Source organism: Schistocerca gregaria, chromosome 3 (genome assembly GCF_023897955.1).
Source record: "Schistocerca gregaria isolate iqSchGreg1 chromosome 3, iqSchGreg1.2, whole genome shotgun sequence".
Taxonomy (NCBI): domain Eukaryota; kingdom Metazoa; phylum Arthropoda; class Insecta; order Orthoptera; family Acrididae; genus Schistocerca; species Schistocerca gregaria.
The window spans coordinates 417,004,614-417,022,982 of NC_064922.1; the positions used below are offsets into that span (position 1 = coordinate 417,004,614).

General features: G+C 38.9%; 1 protein-coding gene across 1 annotated transcript; it reads right to left on the bottom strand.

Moving 5' to 3' along the window:
- Positions 1-1,810: 1,810 nt before the first annotated feature.
- LOC126354338 (programmed cell death protein 5) lies at positions 1,811-14,012 on the bottom strand. The gene is made up of 4 exons (XM_050003908.1): positions 13,842-14,012; positions 13,641-13,749; positions 13,391-13,557; positions 1,811-2,878 (listed from the first exon to the last, which is right to left on the bottom strand). The coding sequence occupies exons 1-4, from the start codon at positions 13,995-13,997 to the stop codon at positions 2,831-2,833; spliced, it is 480 nt and encodes a 159-aa protein (XP_049859865.1). The 5' UTR covers positions 13,998-14,012; the 3' UTR covers positions 1,811-2,830.
- Positions 14,013-18,369: the final 4,357 nt, after the last annotated feature.

Consider the following 18,369-nt stretch of genomic DNA (forward strand, 5'->3'; position numbering starts at 1 on the left):
AGGAGAAGGTGGGAAAATCTTTTTGGGGTGAAATCTGGGATGTTATTTCAGTCTGAAGTTGGCTTGGCAGACAACACCATCCAAAGAAACATGAGGGGCAGATAACTGCAGGATTTTGTAGGAGGAGAGAAGTCTGGTGGAGTGGGAACTGGGAGAGGAGGCATATAGGTCACACGTTAGTTGGGTAAGTGCAAGAGATTGCTGCATTTGAAAATGTAAAACAGCTTGGTGTAGACTACGATTACATCCAGAAACAGGGACTTTCAAAGGTATTTGTTTGGATGGAGACACTTTACAGCAATATACCACCACTCTCACTTCACCTCAGTAATCATCCCAACAGCTTGCTTCAAACGCAGATTTCCCAGGCCATCACATAAAATCCTGGTACTGCTGATCCTTCCGAAAAACAACTCCAGAGCACACCAATTGTCACTCAGTGTTAGCCTCGTCTTGAATGTATTAATCGTTACTTCAATAAGGCCATGACGTCTTAAAATTGTGCGCTGAAGATCCATTCTGTCAGACCTTTCCCACCACATCCAGAATGGTGTTTCACCATGCTTCCAATCTCCACAATATCCTTGTCAGACCCTATCCTCCTACACCCATCTAACTAACCTATGGCACCTACCCCTGTGACCGTCCCCGCTGCAAGACTTGCCCTATGCACCCTCCTACCACCAACTATTTCAGCCCTGTAACTGGCAAAATATACACTACAAAAGGGAGAGCCACCTATGAAATGACATGTCATATATAAGCTGTTAGGTAAACACTCTTCATCCTTTTATATCAGCATGGTTACCACCCAGTTATCTGCCAGGATGAATGGGCATAGGCAGAGGGTGTATACCAGCAACACACAATATCGTGTTGCAGAGCATACTCTACAACATGACAGTCATGACATCGGTGCCCGTTTCACCACAGGCGCCATTTGGATTTTCCCCCCAAACAACAGTTTCTCAGAACTCCACAGGTGGGAACTTGTGCTACATGTCCTTTGTTCTCACCACCCACCTGGCCTTAATTTACGTTAATCCCTTCCATCTCAGCATTTCTTCACAGTAACTACTCCTTTCTTCACTCCACTTTAGTTTTCTACATCTTCCATTTTCTGACCCACCTATTTTTCGTTGTCCCCCGTGCCACCTCTGTTACATACAATGCACTTAGCTTTTCACTCTTACTAACTTGTGCATGATGTTTTAATAGCAAAACTGTCTTGCTTATTATACTGTCTTCAACCTTTAACCTCTCAGGTTTTAAATCTCGTCCAGTGGTGTCCGATAAGTCTCCTCTTAATAGAGTTCAAGGTGACTTTTCTGAACTGCACCCCTTTCCCTAAACCTCTCCAGTCCTTTTCCTTCACCCCTCTTCCTTCCTCTTCAACTCTTCTGTCAGAAGAAACAGCCTTTGGCTCCAAAAGCTTGTAAAAGTTAAACCTTTGTGTGTGTGACTTCTGCTGCTGCTGCTTCATGAGTATATTTTTTATAATATATTTCTTGTTCTTCTGGAGATTCAAGCAGATTCAGAGTCGAAATTCGACCTTACAGCACATTACATTTGATGCAAACCCAATGCACTTTTGGGGAAAGAAATAGAACAAGTTAAACATTTTATTACCTTTGATAATTTCTGAGTTATGACATTTATTGCTGATATTCTATATGTTCTGGCAAACTTTTGTGGCACGGTAAGCGGTATTTCAGTGTGCAGCAATGTTACCTCATGCAGATGCATTGCCACTGTAAAGATATTAGTGAAAGACATTTTTACAACTGCCTCAAAACCTGGACAAAGTGACTCAAGGTTGATTAATTTTAATAATCACACATTTTGTATGATAACTAGTCCTGGTTTGATTCTGACAGTTTATTCAGTTGACATAAAAAAATAAACCAGAATGCTAGAATTGTCTCTCCCACTCTTTGCCTTATAAAGTTTCCATGTCTTCTCTTAATCACTAACTCCGAACGTAACTGCACCTACATTCTACTTGCAGATGTTTGAAGTATAATATCATAGCATGATGCCAGATGCTGTAGAAGTGCAGAATCCACAAAATTCTTTGGTTACTAATACAACAAAATAAGTTGACAATGTTAACTATAGGGCAGCCACTATAGCATAAAGAACTGTTGCCATGTCCAGCTGGTGGAAATACTCGAAAATGACAACTTATGAGGCATTTATAACAAAAGATTAATATAAGATAAGATAATTAATAATTAAACAAATACTAAAAATAGGAAGTTGACAGGAGTTATGACAACAATACATTAACATGCCAACTATAACATAATGGGGTATTTATGTGGACCAGTGATATTTACATACATTTTTGTAATTTACTTGTAAATAAGCAAGCACGCACACACACAAATTATTGTTTGGTTGTCAGCCTGTTCCAGCATACAAAGTACTTGATATAAACATGTTAGTGTCAATTTTTTTTCTTCTAGTTTCTGCACCTTGCATTGCCTGGGAAATTGTCACTACAGTACTTCAATAGTTATTTGTGTTGACAACACAACAACAGCAAACTTTTTAGCAAAAGTCAATACTTTACCCACTTAATTTTTAAGATTTCACTTTTAGTGGAAAAATACTGTACATGTTTTAAAAAAGAAATTATTTTCATCATTTAATGCAGTGTAATTTTACAAGCTTCCATAAAGAATTTAAGCTTGTATTAAATGAAAGTTAATGAGCATGTATCATAAACAATATTATGGATATGAAAATTCTATAATTCAGTCCTTTTAAATTAATTTCAGATTATTTTCTTTCAGTTGCAGTTTCCTTCTTTCTTCCAGCTATTTCATTATATATCATCATCAGAATCATCCAAGGCCGCTCGTCGTCGATCAAACTGGCAACAAAACGAATAGTATTACAGCATGTATTTTCCAAAATGAGACAATTAAATACAAACTTCAACTACTTGAAACAAAATGTTTCCTCAACAGAATCAGTTGTTTAAATAAACATGTGAGCTATGATCAACTTAATCAGAACATTATCTACACCCTTGGAATGTGAAAAGGTCTCCTATCTCGAGAGCAGAGTGTCTACAGATTTTCAGAGGCTCAAGTTCATGACTTTTTCATCATGACCTCTCAAAAATATGTGCAGTACATTGACAAAAAACACTTTTAAGAACATGAAAACTGGTTGAAATGAAAGCTGAATGTAATAATTCTTACAGCACTTAAATTGTATGTCAACATAAATAATTATCTGTGACATTGTATATTATTCATCAAATACTCATTAAACTCTCACACAGTATGAGGTATGACTATTTTTAAACACACACACACACACACACACACACACACACACACACACACACACACACACACACACACACACACACACGTCATCACATCAATTAAAATACAAATTGTTTTAACTTAGTAATGTAGTGAAAACAATTTTCCTTCGGGCAACAGAACAATTTTGAAGGTACAAAATTTATGTCAAATATTAAACTTCACAGTAAAAGATTAAGTTTTTAAGTTTCTTAGCTAAGCTGGAAAATTCAAAAACCAAAACTTCGACTAATTCTTTTGACTTTTCTATAATTATTTGTTTTTTTTACTTTTAACCTCTTACTTCCTGAAGTGTTCTTCTTTTAAGACTGGCCACTTCATCAGATTTCTTCTTCTTCTTCTTCTTCTTCTTCTTCTTCTTCTTTTTTTAAGGTTTCTGCTCTATTTGATGAAGCATTCTTCACAGCTAGTATAACCGCATTCGTAATTCAGTTGTTTCTTACTATTAAGTAAACCACCGAATGATTGCACTGTAAACACTTCCATCTGCAACAATTGTATGTTCTTACAAGTTTTCAACTAAACCTCCTTTATTAACAGAAAAGTATCTTTCAACTGTAGCATTTCCATGAACCATGAGTACCAGCTACTGCACAAACTTGATGACGTCACTACTCGCACTTTGCAGTAAGTGATCAGAAAGTGATCAAGCTAGTCCTCCTTAAGATTGAACTGTTCCATTTGTTTTTCAGAATATTCACAAAATTTAAAGTAGTCTCTCTTACCATAACTACGTTAGCTGTTGATGGAGTCTTATGTTTTTTTGACACAAATTCTTCCAACACAACTGTCACTTGTTAATGTCTCTAAACAGAGCTCTGCATAAATCTGGGTGATAAAAGAGAAACACTGCTGCTTTAATTTGGATACATCATTCTTTCTTAAAATCTAACGTCAATGATCGCACCCCCCCCCCCCTCCTTTTTTTAAAACTATGCATTTTTCACGCAGACTTGTTAATTCCCGCATCTTTCCAAACTAAATCACATAAGCAGAACAAGTTTTCTCAGAATTTCTGTGCTAGACTTTTAAGTCCAGTTCTATGAGACTAAACCTGAGAACATGTTACAAACTTAGCATTTCTTTGTGGTGTACATGATATTGCAGAAAGTGTCATTTAATAATAGATCTCTTCGTATCTTCACTGAGATATTTACTTTATACACATTTATTCTTCCTCTTGCAATGTGTGCCTCCTGCTGTAATTTGCACACCATTTACTTAACTTTAATACTTTCCTTGTTTCTTCTGTCAACTTTTCCATCAGCATTGTCAATAAATTTAAGGACACAAATAGTAAACTGTCACCACTGAGGCATTTTCTGGACTCACTGTCTGTGCTTGCACTGCAAGATAACAATGCATACTACTTTCAACTGGAATAGTGATGTGAACAAGTTAGTCCCTTCTATGGCCGGGCCTACATTTTACAATATATATTCAATTTCAACAGTAAAACAAAATCAAAATCTAAATCCAACTTTATGCACCAATAAACAATTTCAAACACCTACATTTCCCTGAACTACCTTACAGGTTACACGTTTCTTCCACATAAGCTCATCATGAAAAATGCACCATGACTTAAAGAAAAAGGTCACGTAGCCTCAAATGATTCCATAAATTTCCTTGTTTTGGTGCTTTTTCCACTAGGCAAAGCTTTTACATACATAAGTGATAGCATAGCCAGCCGTGGCGCCACCCATCATTCGTAAATTTCTTGTCCAGCACATGGAGCATGTTGATACAGGTTCAGCAACTGTAGTGTTGGTTTTGAGTAAAACGTCAGCAACAGTTGTGGTTTGGAGGAGACAATATCACTACTGTGATTGAGATTCACAAGATCTGTAGCGCTAGGAAAACCATTCACAGAATTTGTCAAAAAAAAAGTGTTTGACAATGTAAAATGGCGCAAGATGTTTGAAATTCTGAGAAAGATAAGGGTAAGCTATAGAGAAAGGCGGATAATATACAATATATATGAGAACCAAGAGGGAACAATACGAATGGAAGCCTAAGAATGAAATACTTGGATTAAAAAGAGTATAAGAGAGAGATGTAGCCTTTTGCCCTCATGTTCAACCTATACATCGAAGATGCAATGACAGAAATAAAAAGGTTCAGGATTGGCACTAAAATTCAAGGTGAAAGTATATCAGTGATAAGGATTTGCTGATGTCATTGCTATCTTCAGTGAAAGTGAAGAAGAATTACATGATCTGTAGAATGGAATGAAGAGTTAATTGACTACAGAATATGGACTGAAAGTAGACAGAAGAAAGGCAAAAGTAATGAGTAGCAGAAACAATATTAGCAACAAACTGAAGATCGAAACTGCAGACCATGAAGTAGACTAAGTTAAGAAATTCCGATACCTTGGAAGCAAAACAACACATGATGGATGAAGCAAGGACGACATGAAAAGCAGATTAGCACAGACAAAGAGGGCATTCCTCTTCAGAGAAGTCTACTAGTATCAAACATCGGACTTAATGCGAGGACGAAATCTCAGAGAACATACATATGGTGCACAGCATTGTATGGTAGTGAATCACAGACTGTGGGACAGTTGGAAGTGAAGAGAACAAAACATTTCAGATCTGGTGCTACAGGATGATGTTGAGAATTAAGTGGACTGACAAGCTAAGGCATGAGGGAGTTCTCAGCAAAATTGCCAAAGAAAGGAATGTATGGAAAACACTGACAATAAGAAGGGACAGAATGATAGGACACGTGTTAACACATCAAGGAATAACTTGCATACTACTAGAGATGGAGACAGTTGGAGATAGTAAAAACTTTAAGGGAAGACAAAGATTGGAATACATCCAACAAATAATTCAAGATGTAGAGTGCAGATGCTTCCAAGATGAAGAGGTTGACACACGAGAAAAATTATGGCAGGCGACTTCAATCCACTCACAACTTAAAAACAACACATCATTCTACTAGCCAATTGCAGCCTGCAGTATCCTTTGAGTTCTGCTGCACAGTGACACAGAACTCAGTCATGTACTTGCTTCACTATCATCTTCTTGTGGTAACACATAGTCTGTTTCCTGTTTCTACTTTCTCTCTCTCTCTCTCCTCTCTCTCTCTCTCTCTCTCTCTCTCTCTCTCTCTCTCTCTCTCTCTCTCTCTCTCAGGAGTACTCATTGGAATTAATTTATCTGTAGCATCATATATACTTGTACATTTTGTGCTGGTTGACTTTTCTGTTCCTATATAGTGATCTGCCAATGATGGCTCCTGACTGGCTTGTCGTCCAGCTTCATCGGTTTTCTCTTGAGTTGTTCCAGACATTTGGTTGAATCTCTGTTACAACAGCATTATCTTGCATTCTCCTCCAAATTAAGAACAGCAGAACTTACAAAAAACTTCTGTAATTTATGACACATTACACCACTGCCATCACTACTCTAATATCAGTAATCTCATTGTTCAAGTAGGTACAACTACGCACAGTTTCATTATAATACGATACGCCACGGGTTGTGGTATCTTTTTAATAACTTCTTACAATTCCATCTTAATACATCATGCAAATATTATGGATGCGATATGAATCTACGTCAGCTTCCTTGCACAGTTAGTTAATGTGACTGTTTTTCTCATTTTTTCATTGTCTCACAGTCATCTGTCAATGACAATGGAATTATTCTGTTTGTTATTGTATACAGGTATAGAGCCAACTGCACTTTCCGACATGGATGATGACACTGGAAGAATTTTTTCGATAATTTCATGTAATACACTGGTTTTTCTTAAGTGAGATATGTTTGCACATGGATTGTAATTAGTTTCTGGCTTAATGTACAGCACTCAATGCCAAGAAGGTTTAACCAGAGGTGTGCTATTTGCTGGCAGTCAGATTTTGATACTCGTTCGAGATTTTGCTACAAAAATCTCTCTGTAACAGGGATTGAAACCAGTCCTAGGCATGTACTATCACAAAACAGGGGAGAGTGTAAGATACAATAGGTGAGTTCCAGTGGCAATCATTAAAATGAAGGCGTTTTTTGGTGCAGTAACATCTTTTCATGAAATTTCAATTTCTAAGTTTCTCTTGCAAATGAGAAAATATTTTGTTGAAGCCTACCTACATAGGGAAAAATGGCCATTGTACTAGAAGAAGAAAAATCAGAGCTCACATGGAGAGATTTAATATTTGTTTTCCCACCACACTTGTTCAAGGATGGAATGGTAGAGAAATAATATGAAAGCACAAACCCAACTTAACTGATTTTGACTCAAATTTCTCATTAGGAAACAAGGGTCAAGAAGCATCTTTTTCAATCTGGTCTCCATCGTCCCTGGAGTCAGCCAACTCCCACCTGCTCATTATTTTTGACTATAATCAACATTAATATTTGTTTTCCCACCACACTTGTTCAAGGATGGAATGGTAGAGAAATAATATGTAAGCACAAACCCAACTTAACTGATTTTGACTCAAATTTCTCATTAGGAAACAAGGGTCAAGAAGCATCTTTTTTAATCTGGTCTCCATCGTCCCTGGAGTCAGCCAACTCCCACCTGCTCATTATTTTTGACTATAATCAACATACTGCAGACTCACATATAATAAATAATAGTAGTAATAATAATAATAATAATAATAATAATAATAATAATAATAATAATAAAGAAAGTCATTGCACTTTATTATTATAATACTGACATGCTCCTATTCAGCACAGATAAGCAAAGTCCAGTCACATTAATGTGACCATTGCCTGTGTTCAACGTCAATGTGCAATAACCGTTCAAAGACGGCAGGTGGCAGCTTCTGCAGTGGAGGGTACATATAGCATGTCGGGGGAAACAGTGCAGTCACTGTTGTAAAATGGAAATATAGCAATTTAACTGACATTAAAAAGGGTATGATCATTGTCTTTTGGGTATCTCTACAAAAGTAATTGAATAAGTCTGGGTTTCTTTTTGCTTGTTTGATAACATTCTGTTTTAACACTGCTTTATGGAGTTAGGGGAGCACATGATACCTTGACTTTGTCCCTAAAAGGATGAACTCTGATGAAACATTTTCTGGAAACAATGTCTGAACAGCCCAGTTTCCTCCAATCATTTTCAGAATAAAGAAGAAATTAATGACGTAGTTCCAAGAGATGAAATTGTACTATTACTGTGACACCCAGGAGAGGCTGGCTAAAGACAAAGTTAGTTGTGAAGAACTCAGCTGCACTTAACATTGAAGTAGAAGTGTGCTGCCCTACAGCACAAAGGCCAATATTAAATTATGTTGGCCTCAAAAAAGCATACAACTCAACTGCCAGAAAAAATTTATCTTGGGTTCTACAGGAATTCGGAATTGATAGAAAAATTAGGGAAATCACAGAACAAACTCTTACAGACACCACATCAAAAGTTAGTTCTTTTAGAGAAATCCCCGAGACCTCTGACATAAAGCAAGGCATCGACCAAGAAGACTTGTTATCCCCAGTTCTCTTAATACCGCCCTGGAAAAAATAATGAAAGCCAGGAAAGAAGCTCTGAAGTTGGAAGAAATAAGTGAATTACACATTGGGAAAGAAGAGAACGACTTGGAAATCGGGTGTTTAGCTTCTAACAATGGCCTTTTCCTTTCAACTGTAAACCAGTTGGGTGTGCAAAGAATGCTGGAGATTTTGAGTCAAACTACAGGAGAAACAAACCTCAATGTCTCAGATGGAATACATGGAACAGAGGCACCAAGGGGAGAAATACTCTGAGGTAAAATAAGGGAAGATTAAAAGGACTGATAAACCCAAATACTTGGCAGAGTTGATCCAATCTAATGGACTAGATAAAGAGGCAGTCAAAGGAAATACCAAAAAATTAGGCCTTGCTTCCAAAGCAATACAGAACAGGTACAACAAACGAGCGATATCCTATGAGGCCAAAACTGGGCACTAGAATTCAGTTATAAAACCAAGACTCTGTCCTACAGAGTATCTTGTTCTTAAATAAAGAGGCACAGTGGGAAGAACTTGACTGGAAGGAAAGAAACAATCTCAAGAAAATTCTGAAAACCCATAAGACAACTGATGGGCCTCTGAAGAATAGAAAAAATGAGGAGCTCTGCATGTACACTGAAAGTAACATGCACACAACGCGGAAACAGCAGCTGAAATTTTATGGATACCTAGTAAAAATGGAGGAAAATCAACTGAGCAAAAATATTATCAGTTACATCTCACCGTCAAAGTTCTCCTCTAAGGAGGTTAAAATGGATGCACAAGAAACTTTTATTACAGTACAGATGATCCAAAATAGAGATGAATGCAGAAGCAGAAATCATTTGAAGAGAAACCAGTAGAAACATGAGTCATATATGACATTTCTGAGGAGGACAGAAAGAAAAGACATTAACAAATGTGAAGTTTGTGAGAAACAAGGAAAAGAAAGTCCAAGAAGTCTTAAGTTATACACTGTTACACAGTTGGCTGCACCTGGAAGGAAGAAGAAGAAATGACTTTACACACCAACATTAAAAAATACAGACTAAAACCAATCAGTCTAAATACTGACTTTTACTGACCATTTTCCAATTTCTGGTCAGAAGCTAAAAGCTAAATCAAAAGTTATAATTAACAAAATTGTTACAATGGCAATGAAGATTTTACATGTATATAACTAAGAACTGATGATGTAAATAAAATAGAAAGAAACTTCCACATGGGAAAAATATATTAAAAACAAAGATTCCAAGACTTACCAAGCGGGAAAGCGCCGTAGACAGGCACAATAAAATAACACACAAACAAAATTTTGAGCAATCGCAACCGGTGGTTGCTTTGTCACGAAAGAGGGAAGGAGAAGGAAAGACGAAAGGATGTGAGTTTTAGGGAGAGGGTAAGGAGTCATTCCAATCCCGGGAGCGGAAAGACTTACCTAAGGGGGAAAAAAGGATAGGTATATACTCTCTCTTGCGCGCGCACACGCACACACACACATCCATCCATCCATTTCATATATGAAATATGTCTGCTTGTGTCTGTATATGTATGGATGGATATGTGTGTATGAAATATGTCTGCTTGTGTCTGTATATGTATGGATGGATGTGTGTGTGCGCGAGTATATACCTATCCTTTTTTCCCCCTAAGGTAAGTCTTTCCACTACCGGGATTGGAATGACTCCTTACCCTCTCCCGAAAACCCACATCCTTTCATCTTTCCTTCTCCTTCCCTCTTTCCTGACGAAGCAACCGCCGGTTGCGAAAGCTCGAAATTTTGTGTGTGTGTTATTTTATTGTGGCTGTCTACTGGCGCTTTCCCGCTTGGTAAGTCTTGGAATCTTTGTTTTTAATATAACTAAGAATTGGAATTATTTAAATGCTGAAAACAGCATAACCACCAGAAAATGAAAATGCATCCATTAATAAGACCTCATTTAACCACAATTTTTTTAACTGCAACTTAGGTCAAGGTTTTCATTATGAAGTGACTCCTGTCGCGAAATGTGAAGACCAGAAGATAGCACACTACATTCTCATTCTCACGTCAAGTGAACATACTGACAGATGTCAGCTTCATACTGTAACAATGTGGTAGCCTATGTGTCATCAAACTAGCAAACAACAAAAATACAATATAGCACTGAAAATATGTAGCCTATCTATTTTAGCTTTTGCACTGCAGGTTATAGTGACAGACTGATCTGCAGCATTACCTGAGGTCTAGATTAGGGTTAAATGTGACATTTTGGTTGTGAGTTAGTGAAATAGTATTGAACAAATGAGTAAATCCCATTCACATTCATCTGTAAAGATCTTGTGTACAATGAACATTTCTAATGGCAGAGGCAACTCTCCACTTTTAAGGATACTGGGGTGTGTGAGGCAGAAGATTAGATGGGTATATCTGACAACTAATGAGGTACTGTATCAAACTGGGGACAAAAATTTATGGCACAACCTGACTAAAAGAGTGGATCTCTTGATAAAACATGTCCTAAAACATAAAGGGATTGTCTACTTGGTAACTGAGAAAGAGTGTGGGGGGAAAAAGGGGGGAGGCGGGTAATAAATGTAGAGCGAGACGAAGTTTCGACAGCATTAAGGAAGTTCAAACTGGGTCATAGTATTTATACAGGGATAGAGGTCTGTACGGAACAGAATAGCGTTGAGACCTTCATCACACCAGTTTTGAAGAAGAAGATTTTAATAATTACAGGACTTACTAGCTCACTCTCATCTGTTTCTCAGACTTAAACACACTGGTGCTAAACCTGGTGACGCTTTCTGTTCACCCTGTGGAAATAATAGTGATAAGTTTTTGAAGCTTCCTCCCATTTCACTGGAACCAAAAATCAATTTTCAGTCACCATCTGCTACTTACACAACATAATGGCCTACTTGGACAAAACTCTTCAGGACGAATAATCGCTTGGGCTTTCTTGTTAGTGTACTCTTGCGTGTTTAACAATAGCCCACTAAGTGTGACAATGTTTGACCTGTAGATATTGATGCAAGAAGATGCAAGGCAATACTGATCCTAAAATTTCTCTTAAGAGTAGGCTGTTCTATATTGTAGCTATTGCAGATTTGGAGAAGGGTTTTGACAATGTCAACTGGAATACACTGTTTGAAATTCTGGATGTAACAGGGGTAAAATAGAAGAAGAAAAATGTTACAACTTGTACAGAAACAAGACAGAAGTTATAAAGAGTTGAGGGGTCTGAAAGGGAAGCAGTGATTGAGAATGGAGTCCGTCAGGGTTGTAGCCTATCATTGATGTGATCAATCTGCACGCTAAGCAAGCAGAAAAATTAATTAACTAATTTGGAGAAGGAATTTAAGTATGCGGACAAGAAATAAAAACCCTGAGACAGCAAAGTACTTGGAAGAGCAGTTGAATAGAATATACAGTATCTTGAAAGGTGGATACAAGATGAACATCAACAGAAGAAAACAAAGATAATGGAATGTAGCCAAATTAAATCAGGCAATGATGGTGGAATTAGACTAGGAAATAAGACATTAAAAGTGGTTGATGAGTTTTGCTATTTAGGCAGTAAAATAACTGACTATGGCTGAAGTAGAGAGCATGTAAAAAGTGGACAGGAAATGGCTAGAAAAGATTTAACTGTCAGGAAACTATTTCTGAAGGTATTTGTTCAGAGCATAGCCTTGTATGGAGTGAAACATGAGTGATAAGTTCAGGCCAGAAGAGCACAGAAGCTTCTGAAATTTAGTGCTACAGAAGAATGCTGAAGACTGGATGGATAGTTAATGTAACCAATGAGGAGTTATTGAATAGAACTGGAAAGAAAAGAAATCTGTAGCATAGCTTGACTAAAAGGAGGCATTGCTTGATAGGCCACACTGTGATACATCAGTGTTATCACCAGTCTAGTACTGGAGAGAAGCATTGGGAGGTAAAAGCTGCAGGGAGAAACCATCAGATGAATACAGTTCAAAGGGTTGTAGGTTGCAGTACTTATTTGAAGACAAAGAAGACTGCAAAGGACAGAGAGGGATGGAGAGATGCATCCAGTCTTCAGACTGAAGACCCCAACAACATTTTAAGCACCTTTGATTCTATGAAGAAATAAGAATAACAGGATTCAAAATAGCATAAACAGACCCAATATGGGTGTAAATAAAAGACCACAACATTTAACATTAAACACAATACCCTGCATTTTAAAATGTAATGAATCTTTACATAGAATCTGACACAGGTCCTACTATATGGCAGAAAGATGATATTTACCACAGGTTTCTTTGAACTAATTCAACTGATTAGTGGCAAGGACATGACTCAGTAAGTTTTGAAGAGAGATGTACACAAATAATTTATCATCACATAGAAATAAATTTACAGCTTAAGGTATATCAAAGGAAAGATAAAGTACTTGTATTAATCTTAAAACCATTACACAATACAATGTACATCATGAACATCGAAATTCCTTTCAGTAAACGGTGAAGTGGAATTCTGTATAGACTAATACAAACTAATTTGCTCGACATTGTATGTTCACAGAAAATTATATAAAGCTCTCATACATCATCTATATTTGTCAGTGAGAACACAATGCTTACTTTGACAGTTGTAGTAGGTCGCTGCATCCGTTCACTAACTTTTTCCATTATGTTAATGAGTCCATTTTCATTTAACTTTCCCATAAGCTGACCCGTCCTTGCCATGTGCACAATCATATCTTCAATTAGGCGACCTTTTTCTGGTTTACCGATCATCAGAGTATTTACTGAAACAAAACATTGGTTGTACCTCTACGGCCATCTAAGCCAACACGAAAACAAATTGTCACCAAATGACGTTACAACATACGTCGAGCTCTCGCCGACTGATCCAAGACTTGGCTAAGAATACTATTTTTCATTTCCTCTTGTTCGCGTTTTTTTTCCTCTGCAGCATTCCTATTATCGAACTCATTTTCCTACAGAAAATATGGAGCGACATTAAATACTTGATGTTGGTACTATATTTAGGAAGGAGGAAACAAAAACAAAATTAACAAAATATAAATACTTTATATTTCGAATGCGCTAAACCTAAGCGCTTCGCCCTCATGTCATCAAACTCAGCGTCACCCATAATCCGATATCCCACTGCACCAAACAAACAGTAACTACTGTACAAATTTTTCCACTGATATTCACCATCTATGGCCAAACCTTTGACCATAGATACTAGTATATTTATGGTCGAAGGGTCAAACAACAAAGCAAAGTTACTATGGTGGTGACCACTGTGGTAATGTTATTTTAGTAAGCCTGCCAAAGGAGTTTTCATTACCACGCCATTAAAGCTGATAAAAACAACTGCGTATGCATAAAAACGTCGAATTCCGCTAAAATTATTCGATCAGTTACTTCATCACATGGATGCTAAAAATATAAAATAGTGGGAGCAAACCGTAACCGACATATGTTCTCTTAGTCGCGAAAGAAGCTCGATATTCAACAATAAGGAAATAATGATTTCTGTAACTACCAATATTGCTTTTTCTATTTGTATTCATCTTTCATATGCATTACATAATGTTTTTGATGTACATCAAAACATGAGATAAATTTTATATATGGTAGCAGAATGGAGCATGGAGGGGGGAAATGCCGCTAAAACTTATGTAGTACGTTGTTTTGCACCTGGCACCGCCATATTAGATATCCTCAAACATTATCAGACTACTGCTTACGTTTGCCTCTTGTTCTTATATTCTGTCGTGTGCTCGCGGCAGCTGTTTTAAATACCAAATGTTACAGTGTTTTCCTGAATAACACAGCATCATCAAGGCATTTTCTTTCTTTTTTCTGGTCTTAAAAACATATTTGAGTTAGTAATTCGACACATTTCGCCTCGTTAAGGTAACTTTATTTTTGTTCTGCGTTTCATATAACCAAAAAGAGAAATATTTGATAAGCATTTTCCTTAAATACCGATTCACACTGTCTCTCACGTCACGGCACCTCAAGTCAATTTGTCACATGATCACAACTTGCATGGCATTCCTCAACTGCTGTTTTTGTGGGAACTGCGATCTTCGCAACATGATGTTCAAAAATCTCTCTCTCTCTCTCTCTCTCTCTCTCTCTCTCTCTCTCTCTCACACACACACACACACACACACACACACACACACACACACACACACCATTTACTTTCCCCTCCTTGGGGAAGTGTATGGAGGAGTCTTTAACCTGTTGACGTTCACTCCACATTGTATGCTTGTATATGTGTTTATCTTGGATAGTCTTGGCTGTCTGTGTATTGTGATGGTGTTCTGGTTGTGTCTTGTATTTGGCTGAGGTAGGCGAGATGTTTGGCATTTTAAGGATTAAGGACTGATATTAGGACTTGGAGACTTTGGGATTTTTCTCTTCGACTTAGTCGTCGAAGATCGTTATAGAGCGTCTGTGCTTATCGCAGGACATGTCATACAGACCTAGGGAGTGGATGAGGTTATTTCCAGATCTGGAAGGGCTCTCATAGACAGCTTTTTCCAGATCTTGGAATCTTTCTTTGAGGAGGGGGATTCCAGCAGCGGTGTGCAAGTCGTCTGTTGGAAACCCTTGCGGTAGATCCAGAGCCCTCCTGTGCGTGCAGTTCTGCTGCCTCTTGAGCTTGTCCAGGTGCTGCTTCGCTGCATACCCCCAGGCAGGAATGCATGTTCCATTATTGGATGTATGACTGATATGTATACATTCACCCCTATCGAACAGGAGAGGTAACTGGTTGTGTTGAGGATTGGGTATAGGATGGACATTCTGGCACAGACCTTCCTATAGACCTCGTCTATGTGGGGCTTCCACGTTAGTCTCGAGTCCAAGGTTATGCCGAGATACTTGGCGGATCTAGGCCAGGGGAGTTGGGCTCCATGTAGCTGTAGGTGAAGGGGGGGAGGCATTGAGGGGGTCCGCATCTCCCGAGCCTGTGTCTTTTCAGGGTTGATGGTGATGTGCCAGCACGAATATGCCTTTTGGTGGAGGTGGCTGTTTCTACCTTGACAGAGAATGTTCTGTTCATGAGATAGCTTCGGATTAACCTGACTATGCTCCCAGGTAACCCCTGTGTGTATACCTCGTATAACAGCCCTTTGTATCATACTGAATCGAAGGCTTTGGCTACATCAACTAGCACTATCCCACAGTAGCCTCTGTGGTTGAAGTCCTCTGTGGCTACTTCCACCAGTCTAACGATCTGTTGTGGGGCTGAGTGCTTCTGTCAGAATCTGAATTGGGAATCCGACAGAAGTTGCTCGTTGGTGATGTGATCTTGTATGAGTAATAGCAGGAGGCGCTCATATCTCTTGCTGAGAGTTGGAAAGAGGCTAATCGGTCTGCAGTGCTGCAGAAATAAAGGGTCTTCCTCTGGTTTGTTTATCGCGACCACTTCCACGTGTTTCCAGTAAGCTGGGAACTCGTGGGTATGAGTAATCTCGTTGAAGACTTTCACGAAGTGTTCGACAACCGAGGGTGGAAAATTTTTAACTAGCTGGTTGGTGCCACTGTCATATCCTGGCGCCTTTTTTATGGAAAGGGACCTAATTACTTTTGCCACGTCTCTGGGAGCGAAAAGTGGGGGTTCGTCCTCTGGGTCCTCCTTAGCATTGAGGAAAAGAGCCAGTTGACCTCTTCATGTTCGTCATCCTGGGGGTCTGCTGTTTGAAACTGCTTCTCAAAGGAATCGGCGAGGGCATTGGCATTCTCAGCATAGCTGTAGGACAGACCTAGCACGCTGTGCAGTAGTGGCGTCCTAGCGTGTCTTTTGGTGAATTGCTTAGTTGCTTGCCAAATTGTGTAATCGTCTACTTTGAGAGCCGTGAGGCGATTTTGCCATTGCTGATTTCTGTGCTCAGTGAGTAGACGATTGAACAGCCTTCTGGTGGCCTGATTTCTGGTGATCTTCCACTCTTTTGTCACTCTATTCTTGTGTCCGAGTTGGGCTAGCAAATGTTCTGGGAGGGCTGTAACTTTGTGGAGGAGTGGCATCTTCCGCTGCCTGCAAGATGGTACCTGCCAGGACTTGTAGCGCTTGTTCTATTATTCCGGCAGTAGGTGGCGGATCACAAGCGATATCAGAGGCGACAGTTTCTCGGTATCGTTCTCAGTCTGTACGTTTGTAAGACATATGGCATTGTGGGAATTGTACCCATTCTCTCACATCCATCGACCTCTAGAATCACTGTGTTGTGGTCGGAGGACATTTTTTTCATTATTCTTGCGGCCACAAACCCTGTGATACTTCTAGTGAGGACTGTGTCTAACACGTCGGGACAACCTCCGTTTTTTGGAAAATGTGTGGTCTCAACCGTCCCCATGGTGGTCGCGTGCTAATTGTTGCAGTTTGGTGCCTGCTCTGGAGGTTACTCTAGAGTTCCAATCGGGGTGTTTGGCATTGAAGTTGCCTTCAGTTTGCCCTAGAGCAGCTGTGTCTCCCTCGTCTATTTCGGCTTGTGTGGGTCGGTAGATTGCAACAATTGTTACGGATCTGGTGGCAATGATTACTTCCACCTCCACTGCTTAGTACTGATAAGTATACCTGCTGGTGGGGCATCCCTCTTTTTATGCATATGGCCCCTCCTCTGCCTTGGGTTGGCCTGTCTTTCCGGTAGCTAATGTTGTTGGGAACTGTCTCTTTTATTCCCGGATTTAGGTGGGTATCCTCCATCATGCATATGTCGATGGAGAACTCCTTCAGAAGTTCTCTGAACTCGACCTCTTGATTAACAATGCCGTCTGTGTTAAAAACGCACATGGTCAGGCCTTGGATATTTGGTTCTCTATCCTGAAGGGCAACGAGGGTCTGACTGTTCTGCCTCTGCGCCTCCATGAATTCCTTCATCATTTCCATGACGAGGCTGATGGTCTGAACCATAAAGCCGGGTTCACACACGCAACGTAAGTATCGCCACAAGTCAAGTCATTCTGCAGTGGCGCTGTGAGCTACCGTTCACACAGGGCGCACAAATTCTTCGTACTGTGCAGTTTGCAAAAACGCGTCACCTGTCTCAGCTGATTAAACAGCTGTACATATTACTAAATAAGATGTTTTCGAAACATAATAAATGTAAAATATTACTTACCAAAGTGTTTCTCGTCTCTCTTGTCTCGACTACATGTTTTAAGAACCGATCTGCAGCTTCAAACCAAGCAAGGATAGGTTTATAAATACCGTCTTTAGACGCACCACTCTTAAGTGATTTCAGTACTTTTTATGTTCATTCATGTAAGCATTTCGAATGCTTCGAATTTTTAATTTTGTTGTAGCTACATCAATTCCAGGAACATATTCACGCATAATGTTTACTATTTCAATTAATGCAGCATCTCTCAAATTTCTGTCTTTGTATGATTCGCTTTTGTGGCTCCTAAGGCATCCTCGTACTTGATACACCTCCAAGAATCTCATAATTGTCTCGGTTGACCATTTTTTCGACATTAATAGCAAACGCACATACAAAAGCACTATCTGCGAACGAATACGCTCTAGAAAGATTTGAATCCAACCGCGAGGTATCAATCGAATGACGTTATTCGATTGTGGAGAAGGCAAA

What these genes read in the sequence shown, in the direction of transcription:
- LOC126354338 (XM_050003908.1), bottom strand. Translation starts at nt 13,997, where the DNA reads ATGGTCAAAGGTTTGGCCATAGATGGTGAATATCAGTGGAAAAATTTG. An exon ending in TAGCGCATTCGAAATATAAA is followed by an intron (nt 13,750 to 13,841) that starts GTATTTATATTT and finishes TATTTTCTGTAG; the next exon opens with GAAAATGAGTTCGATAATAG. An exon ending in GACCTACTACAACTGTCAAA is followed by an intron (nt 2,879 to 13,390) that starts GTAAGCATTGTG and finishes TTTTGTTGCCAG; the next exon opens with TTTGATCGACGACGAGCGGC.